Source organism: Mandrillus leucophaeus, unplaced genomic scaffold, assembly GCF_000951045.1.
Source record: "Mandrillus leucophaeus isolate KB7577 unplaced genomic scaffold, Mleu.le_1.0 Scaffold130, whole genome shotgun sequence".
NCBI classification, from domain to species: domain Eukaryota; kingdom Metazoa; phylum Chordata; class Mammalia; order Primates; family Cercopithecidae; genus Mandrillus; species Mandrillus leucophaeus.
In genome coordinates this window covers 2,663,020-2,673,243 of record NW_012101255.1, presented here as the reverse complement: position 1 = coordinate 2,673,243, position 10,224 = coordinate 2,663,020, and the positions used below count along the sequence as shown (strand labels likewise).

Below are 10,224 nucleotides of genomic sequence, written 5' to 3'. Positions count from 1 at the left end.
GCGCCACTGCACTCCAGCCTGGGTGACAGAGCGAGAGCGAGACTCCATCTCAAAAAAAAAAAAGATAGATAATCATCAACCAATAGTGTAGTAACGGTTTTACAGACCGTGACATGAGAAGACACTATTACTCAGCACTAGAACTGTCAAGTCAAACAGTGTCACCAAACAGTGGTGAGAGTAAGGAAATACTGTTAACTTTACTAAATTTCTTCTGGGGAAGGCAATTCTAATTAAAATCTTGGGCCCAAAAATCTGTCCTTTTTGCCTAAGAGAAACTCAACCAACCACCTTTTAGCGTGTTACTAAGAAGTGTCTCGGGAAGACTTTGGCATAATTTTTTTTTCTTTCTTTTTAATAAAAGACAGGGTCCTGCTGTGTTGCCCGGGCTGATTTCAAACTCCTAGCTTCAAGTGATCCTCCCATGTCAGCCTCTCGAATTGTTGGGATTACAGGCGTGAGCCACCACAACTGGCCTGGCATAGTTATTTCTGCAGAAATCTGAGAACACCTTGCTATTGAGGGAGGGTGTGTTTAGCCTTACAGAGACTCCCACGGCTGGCAGGGATTTATTTTTAATCTTAGAAACGTTAAACAAAGGTTGACTTTTGACCATGTGTGTTTCTCATCTGTCCATAGCCAGAGTTAGCAGGTAACCACACACTGTCCTGGAGAACCAGTTTTGTGAGGTCCCTTCAAAGTGCATGTTCAAGCAAACAAAGCACCTAAAAGAGCCAAGTTAAAGGGTCTATGCCATGTGACCAGTACTGCACCCACCCTTTCAGTATGCCCTCACTCTTCCATGCCAGGTGCCCACCTGCACAACCACGTAACTGCCCTGACAGTTCTTCAAACAGCTCTATTCCCCTCAGCAGTCTTTATTTCTCAACGAAAGAAACTGAATTCCCCAAAAGACTTAAGTAGTAGGGTTGTAAAATTATCAAATAGGCCAGGCACAGTGGCTCACACCTGTAATCTCAGCATTTTGGGAAGCCGAGGCAGGTGGATCACCTGAGGTGAGGAGTTCGAGAACAGCTTGGCCAACACAGTGAAATCTGTCTCTACTAAAAATACAAAAATTATCTGGGCATGGTGGCACGAGCCTGAAGTCCCAGCTACTCAGGAGGCTGAGGCACGACAATCACTGGAACCCGGGCGGCAGAGGTTGCAGTGAGCCAAGATCACACCACTGCATTCCAGCCTGGGCGACAGAGTGAGACTCCATCTCAATATTAAAAAAAAAAAACAAATTATCAAATAAAAATACAAGATGTCTCTCAGGCAATATTTGGAACATACTTATCACTCCTCTCTGGCCCCACAAGTTATTTGTTGTTTATCTGAAATTCAAATTTAACTGGGCATTCTGTATTTACCTGGCAACCCTAATAAGAGGGCCCTCTGGTACCACTGCCATCCCTGCAAAAGCCACTACTTGGGTCTAGAATGGGAAGAGGGATCACTGTTCCTCAGAAGGGTAGAGTGGGCACAGAAAAGGCAAGAGGTTGTAGTGAAAAAGACACTGTATATGCAATTAGTCCAGACTGGAGTTTCTGTCCCCAAACTTAAAAACTGCATGAGCATGGGTGCCTAGCTCGGACCACCTATAAGGAAGGCAAGCAATGTCCTTCACAAGCAACTCTACTGGCCTCCCACACAGCCTCCTTATGAGCTTCCATCCCTTATTTCTTCATGGGCAAACCACTGCACATCCTTCAACATGCTGCTGGTGCCACCACAGCAGCAAGGTCTTAGACTCCTTTAGGCTCCTACTACTTCAGAAGGGCTCTGCCCTATTGGCACATCTGTCTCCACCACTAGACTTAGAGTTTCAGAAAGACGAGAGGGGTGAGCAGAGGCAAGAACTGGCTAGGCAGATGGGTTGTGGGAAGGAGAGGGCCTGGAACTGCAGGAGATTCCAAGGCAAGAGTGAGTATGATGTTAAGTTGGTGGACAGGTCAGCAGTGGCCAACTCTGGCCTGACACTGCACCAGGGAGAAAAAACAGGCTGTGGCATTAAGAAAACCAAAAGGTAACATCCAGTGTCGGTGCTGCTGGGAAGAAATGGACATTCAACTGTAAACCATTCTAAGGCTATCAAAAAGCTTCGATTTCTCAGACTGGGTGTGGTGGCTCATGCCTGTAATCCCGCCACTTCAGGAGGCTGAGGCCGAATCACTTGAGCTCAGGTGTTCAAGACCAGCCTGGCCAACATGGTGAAATCCTGTTCCTACAAAAAATACAAAAATTAGCCCAGCATGATGGTGTGTGCCCGTAATCCCAGCTACTCAAGAGGCTGAGGTGTGAGGATCCCCTGAGCCCAGGAGGTTGAGGCTGCAGTGAGCTGTGATTATACCACTGTACTCCAGCTTGGATGACAGAACTAGACCCTGTCTCAGAAAAAACAAACAAAAACAAAAACAAAAACAAAAAACACTTAGATTTCTGCATATACCCTTGGGCTCTACCATCCAACTTCAAGGAATTTATCTTTAGGAAGTAACTATTTTTTTGTGTACAAAGATTTGGTTATAGCAATGCTTTAAAAAAAAATCTCAGTAAGAAAACAGAATTTAAATGACCACAAATAGGAACCTGATTAAATAATTCTGGTACTGTTATAGAACTGCAATATGTGGTCATTAAATATGATCCTAAAGAATATTTATCACTGTAGAAAAGCAGTCACGATGTACTAGATGAAGAAGCAGATTATGAAACAGTGTGGACAATAGGATTCCCCACCTGTATTGCTCCATTCTCAAATTGCTATAAAGAAAAGGAGTTGGGATTTGGACCAGGCCAGAGTAGGGGCTGCCCTCAAAACTGCCAGAGTAAGAGGAATCCTGGGGGTAAAAGGGACCCAAAGATACTATCTTTGTTGATTCAAAATTTTAAAGCAGTGCATAGGCCAGCACATTAACAAAAGAATATTTTTCTTTTCTTTTTTTTTTCTTGTTGAGACAGGGTCTCACTCTGACACCCAGTCTGGAGGGTACTGGCAAGATCTTAGCTCACTGCAGCCTCGACCTCCTGGGCTCAAGCGATCCTCCCACCTCAGCCCTCTGAGTAGCTGGGAGTATAGACACAAGCCACCATGCCTGGCTAATTTTTGTATTTATTTATTTATTATTTTTTTGAAATGGAGTTTCACTCTTGTTGCCCAGGCTAGAGTGCAAAGGCACGATCTCGGCTCACCACAACCTTTGCCTCCCAGGTTCAAGTGATTCTCCTGCCTCAGCCTCCCAAGTAGCTGGGATTACGGGCATGCGCCACCATGCCGGGCTAATTTTTTATTTTTAGTAGAGACGGGGTTTCTCCATGTTAGTCAGGTTGGTCTCGAACTCTCAATCTCAGGTGATCTGCCCACCTCAGTCTCCCAAAGTGCTGGGATTACAGGTGTGAGCCACGGTGCCTGGCACAATTTTTGTATTTTTAGTAGAGATGAGGTTTCACCATGGTGGTCAGGCTGGTCTCAAACTCCTGACCTCATGATCTGCCCTCCTCGGCCTCCCAAAATGCTGGGATTACAGGCACGAGCCACCACACCTGACCAGGAATATTTTTCATCCATCTCTATATCACCTGTGGGCAAAAACTGCGAAGAGAATAACCCTTTTATCCCATAGATGCTACACAGTCTAAAAATTATTACATAAAATCTTTATCAAACTGGAAATGAGGTAAACAACAGTTTTGCAATCTAGGACAAAGTTGATGAAATTCATAGACCATTTCAGTATCCTTCATGGGCCTTAAAAGGCTACCCCAAAGCTTAAAATAAAGATACATTTGATCAGGAAGACTTTCTTATTTTCCTTTTCAGGATGTCCAGAGCGAAGCACATTCAAATATCCTGTGTATGATCATGTCCTGAAAAACTCGCCAGCAACACACAGTGGCTCCAAATGCTGGCACAGGTACACAGTTTAGCAAATGCATATCTGCTACACGCCCCTTTCAAGGAGGGAGGACCTTATGGGTTTGAATAAGAACGGCCACGTCTCACAAATTTTGTCAGAAGCAAAATCTGATGCTTAAGACAATTTACAGTGAGGCCTTACTATATTCATGTATACAGTACTTTTTAATGGGGCTTCAAAAAACAGCTGTACCACAGAACGGGACAGTCTAATCCAATCTTGGGCTGGTATTTTATAGGCCAGACCTGCTGTAACTTTTGGTAAGCCTCTGTTCTGGTTACACCAAGGCTCAACTTTCACTGATAACTATTTACTCCAGTTCCAGGTCGTGGTGACCTGTGAAAAATCTTTGGCCAATTATGTGTGGAATCACCATTAAGCTTTAGTCCTGCCATATAGTATTCTAATGCTTCTGCTTTATACAAAAAGTAAAATACAACAATAGGTGTATTATCGATTTTGTTCTTTAAAATCTTGAGCCCCAGAGCTAACGCATGTGGACTCTGGTCCTTGCCAGTTCACTCTGTGCTTTTATGGGCCAACCTTGCCCATGTCAGGCAGTAGTGAGGACTTCAGGGAGAACTTCCAAAGTAAATAGTTTTGTCTTAGGAGAATTTTGGGGGTTAGGAAGAAATTTTTGAAAGTATTTTTGGCTACTCGGCTTGTGCTTCCTGCTTCCAGGTGATCCCCCATCGCAACCTTCCAACCACCCTAATACCCCCCATATTCCACTCCATATGGTGAAGCAAAAGCCCTCAACAGCACTTCTAATCTGATTTCTGAACACCCACTAGCTAGGCGTTCTCTCCATTCTTTCTAATGGATGAACAAACACGATCAGGGAAGTATATGACTAGACCAAAGTCACACAAAGCCAGGACGAGAACCCACGTCTTCTGTTTCCTGGCTCACGTTCTTTTCACTGGGACCGCTTACTATATTTTAAAATTTTAGGGTAAGAAAGAACCTTGGGATAATCATTTAGTCCAATCCCTTCTCTTAAAGACCCTCAGGTGCAAAAAAGAAACTGACCTGTATATAGTCAAACATCTAGTCACAAGGCCATCATCTGAGGTTTCCTGGTGGCCAGCAAATAATATTCTCTTGGCAAAATAAAAATGAAAAGAAAACAAGCTACAAAATCACCAACAGTTAGGGCCTAACAGAGTTCAAAAGCTCATGTATGGCAAGAGTTAAATGAGAACTTCCAGGCTCAAGGAATGCTTCTAGAAGAGAATCAGATCAGAGGCTGCATGCTGGCAGCTGGAATTTGGCCTGGAGATATGATTGGCTTGGTCTGCAAGCAGTGGCTATACATGTGAAGTCAGCCAATGCTAGAAAAAAAATCGAGATATTTAACATAAAAAAAAAAAATCCAGGCTGGGCACAGTGGCTCACACTTGTAATCCCAGCACTTTGGGAGGCTGAGATGGGAGGATCGCTTGAGCTCAGGAGTTCAAGACCAGCCTGGGCAACATAGTGAGATGACATCTCTGAAAGGAAAAAAAAAAAAAAAATCCAGATTTCTGGCTTTTCCTGAAAAAATCTAAAGGTCTGATATGCCTGCACCCATATCCCCACGCTCACCAATCAGCCAGAGCTGAGTAAAGGCTGCCTCTTGGGAGGTGGCACCTGTTCTCTGGCTCTCCACTATCTCCACTGCTCCTCCAGGTCTCCCTGACCCGAGGCCATGCATGCGTCAAATGCTTCTCTCCTCTGCATTACGTGGCCCTGCTCCCATTTAGAAAGTTTGTCTCCACTGAACTAGATGAGGCCAAGGGCTTTTAAACTTTCAACTGTTTTATCTAACCTTACTTGGTTTTATGTTATTTTTTATTTTTTTAAGGAACACAGATATTGTCACAATTCAACCACAGAGAAGACTTGTCTGGCTGAGGCTTTCAAATTCAATAATTATTTGGAGACATGCTACTAAAAACTTTCAGAGAGGACAAAGAAAGGGTATTATCACAGTGTAAGAAGGCTGGAGTGGATTAGCATTGCTCACAGTTGTGGACAGAAATACTTGTCTGATAGCAAAATGCACAGTTGGATGGTAAAGGAGACTATGTTGTTCACATGAATGTGTCAACCTTCACTTCTCCCCCTAACCCACACACTGAAGGGGTGAGTTTAAGTCTGGGCACAGGATGTCAAAAGTTCTCAGGCATGGAAAAAGCCATAGAATGGATTAAAAAAGACCCCAAGTGGAAGAAAGCCATACACAATTAGACATTCCTTTTTTTTTTTTTTTTGAGATGGAGTCTTGCTCTGTCACCCAGGCTGGAATGCAGTGGCACAATCTCAGCTCACTGCAACCTCCACCTCCCGGGTTCAAGCAATTCTCCTGCCTCAGCCTCTCAAGTAGCCGGGATTACAGGTGCCTGTCACCACACTCAGCTAATTTTTATTTTATTTTTTTAAATGAGACCGAGTTTCACTCTTTTGCCCAGGCTGGAGTGCAATGGCGTGATCTCGGCTTACTGCAACCTCTGCCTCCTGGGTTCAAGCGATTCTCCTGCCTCAGCCTCCTGAGTAACTGACATTACAGGCATGTGCCACCATGTCCAGCTAACTTTTTTGTACTTTTAGTAGAAACCGGGTTTCTTCATGTTGGTCAGGCTGGTCTCAAACTCCTGACCTCAGGTGATCTGCCCGCCTCAGCCTCCCAAAGTGCTGGGATTACAGGTGTGAGCCACTGAGCCTGGCCCTAATTTTTGTATTTTTAGTAGAGACAGGGTTTCACTATGTTGTCCAGGCTGGTCTCGAACTCCTGACCTCAGGTGATCTGCTCGCCTCTGCCTCCCAAAGTGCTGGGATTACAGGCATGAGCCACCACACCCAAAGATCTGAGCTAATAATGCACCTGGCTCCCCATATCAAAGGTGCTGGCAACACTCTAGCCTTTAATTAATTACCCTACACCTAAGTAGGATAGTTATTTGGCAATACATCCATTTTTTGGCCAACTGAAGCAGTCCAGAGCTGTGATGATATCCCACAAAATACTAGGTTTGTAGGTTTCCCCTACCCCCCATCTTCCTACCCTACATGGCCTACAAAATTCCTGCCAATGAATTTCATAGTGAGTATGTATGTTGTCATTTTGGGATGGTCCCATAAGAGGCCCATCTGGTGAACTCATCCAACCAGATGGTTTTGTTACTGGTGTCAACCTTGAGTTATGATTCAGAATCTTGGGTATATACTCAGATTCGAAATCCCCAAGCAGTAAGGTGTAGGACAAAACATCTGTGCCTTTGAGATGCAGGTGCTTGGACTGGTCCTCTTACTAGCTGTGTGATTTGACAAGTCACTTCACATTTAACCACTCTGTAGGCATGAGTTTCCTCATCTGGGAAAAAAAAAAAAAAAGGCAAACTAGTAAAAGCTGACCCCTGTGAAGTAGCTGGCAGATAGAGGGCATCCAATAACATTCCAGATAGCTTCCCTTCTTTTCATGGAATGCTAGAAGCTACAGGTCCTCAGAAGTCGAGCGGACTCATCTCTCATTTATATAGATGAGGAAATCAAGGCCCTGGGAGGTGGTCTTTCAGGCAAACAGTGGCAATGCCAGGCACCTCTTGAGATGTGGACTCTGTTACTTTATTCAACGTTGGTTTTTTTCACATGAGCCAGCCCACGAAAGATTCTGAGAGCAGGTGGGCACAGTGAAAAGGCAATCCCATAATTTCTAGGAGCCTCCAACTGTAGGCCGAAGGGCTAGGTAAACAGACCTACCTTGTTTTAAGTTTGATACAGGCCTTACGACTACTCCCTGTTGTTTCTCATCCTCTACAGCACATCTTGGTTGGTCGCTGGGCCTATGTATACATTCAAGTTTGGTTCATCCAGACTAACTGGCTGAGCTGCCCTGCCAATAGTTTGGATTATTGATCAACCAAAGATGAGGCATGCACACTCCGGCTTTATGTAACTCACACACATGTACACACAAAAGCATCCCCAAGATCACATTCTAAGCTTGGTTCCTGGTCTTTAGGGGAATAGTTGGCCCTTTTAAATCTCAGCTTGCAAAGTAATGGCTTTGCCCAACTGCATTCTTATGGAATAGAGACTCAGAAAATCACTGACATATACAGAAAGGCTGAGAACCCCCGATTCCCAGAACTACTCTTCAAGGTTGATTTCACTAGCCTGTTTCACGTTAGGAAAGAACATATGCTTTCATAGGAACCAGAGTTCTAGATCCTGAAAGTGAAACTTCATGCTCCATATAGCATAACTGTTTCCTTCCCTTTCTCTTGGGAACAATACAATTCTAAGGTTACATTTTAAAAACAAATTATGGATTACTGACTAATATCAAATGCTCATTTGTGAACTAAAACTCACCTAAAAGCCATTTCTTTTGTTAGCCACTGCGGGTTTAAGGGAAAGTAAAGGGGTGAGAAAATGGCTCCCCAGAAATCCTGTGGGGCATCCCCCACCCCTGCAATATATCTCAAACATCAAATAGCCACTCTATGTTAACTACCACCAAACCTTTGTCTCCTTTTTCACAACCCTAAGACAACTATGCAAATACTTCATCTAAATTTTGAGAAACTGGGCTGAGTGAATTAGTAAGCATTATATGAGGAGGGGTTAAAAGCAATTTATTAAGGTTGCCTGAAACACCCTAGTCCAAACACTGATTCAAACCCTTATTTAAATATGCTATTTTAAACCTCATTTGCAGCAGGGCAGCAGACCAAATTAAAGCACTCATTTTACTGACCTGAGTCCCACGCCTGAATTCTCTGGTGGATTATTTTTAATTTAAAAATGAGCTCTTGTCCTATAAAATAAGCAGCACCAAGGAGAAATACGAGACAGCCTAAAGGGCCCAAGAGGCAGAGCAAGTTACTTTTACAAAAAAACTGGAAAGTATTAATGACAATATTTCCACTTCTAATTTCAGAAAATGAACTTTACAGTATAGTTCTAGGTCATAATGAAGTAATGTAGACAAGTATGTCTGTGAAACTGCTCCTGAAGGTAAACAAATGTTACAATATGACCACACAATGCAATACTATACAGTCATTTAAAATACAGTGAAGTCGACTAGGCTTCAGGCATAGAGAAATATGTATGATAATATGAATTTAAAAACAGCAAGTTGCAGATGCCATTTTTGGAGAAAAACTTACATCTATGTGTGGGTATTAAAAAACCTCCCTGACATACACTGACATCTATGATTCTATATTTAGCTGCGAGGGTGTATGTATATATAGTTTAAAAAGATACACACTAAACCTAACAATGGTGGGAAAGGAGGGGAGAGGTCTTGGTCTTTCATTTTACTTATTGTCTTGGCTTGCATTTTTCGCAAGGGCATTGAAAACTTTTTACATTAAATAAAAAATGAACTGATGAGCTTTAAACAACTGTAACAACAGCTCTTGAGTGCCCCTGTTAATTTCTTGATTGACTGTTTTCACCCCACTTAGTACAAAAACGCAGCCACAACTCCTCAGTCCTTCCCAGTCCTTGGAAGGCTAGGAGAGAAAAAGGCGTGGCTTGCAGGGTTTTCTTCTAGCTAGAGGAAAACAGGCTGTAGGCGCCCTTTTTTTAGCTACACTCCCGAGAGCTCCCACGTGTCAGGGGTGCGCAGACTGTAGGCGCGGGGTGCAGGACTCCAGTATCAATTCAGCCAAGCCGAGCGCTGGACAAGGGTGCGTTTAGCTTCTCCGTTTCCTCCCTCCTCAGTCCCCACATAGTCAGTTTCTCGGTCCAAGTTTCACTGTTGCGGCCCAGCCCTATCGAGCGTACCCGAATACATGTCTGCAGAGGACGCGGGCATTGGGCCGGGTGAGCTACGATGTTCTGACGACCAGCGAATGCCAATTAATCTGTTAACTGTCAATTAACCATTACTCGGTAAATGTCAACCCAGAACTACTCCCAAAGTGGGTTTGAGGGAGGGTAGACGAAGTGTAAACATTTTTTCTTTCTTTTTTTTTTAATAAGAGATGCCGCCCGCCTCTCCGGGCCTGCGAGTGGGCTGGAGGATACCGGAGTCCCTGAGGTCACCGGCGGAGGTACGCGGGCTGTCCCTGGGCTTACCTTACAGGGAAACAGGACTGCCGAGGCCACCTTCTCCATAGCCAGGTTCCTGATGCTGGGCGTCAGGGCGCCCCTGCACGTCGGGCAGCAGCTCAACTTCTGGCGGCATTGGTTACACACCAGGTGCCCGGCCTGGCACTGCAGGATAGGAGGCAGGACATAGTCAAAGCAGACCGGACACTCGAAGAGCGAGGTCAGCTCGTGGTGCTGCGGGGACACCGGGCCG

The 10,224-nt window shown here is 44.3% G+C and overlaps 1 protein-coding gene across 1 annotated transcript in view; it reads right to left on the bottom strand.

The window, feature by feature from the left end:
* The window catches only part of SIAH2 (siah E3 ubiquitin protein ligase 2), a 22,148-nt gene that overhangs the window by 10,360 nt on the left and 1,564 nt on the right, over positions 1 to 10,224 (bottom strand). The window contains exon 3 of the mRNA XM_011972806.1: positions 9,999 to 10,221. Within this exon, the coding sequence (XP_011828196.1) occupies positions 9,999 to 10,221 (223 nt within the window). The remainder of the gene's footprint in view (positions 1 to 9,998; positions 10,222 to 10,224) is intronic.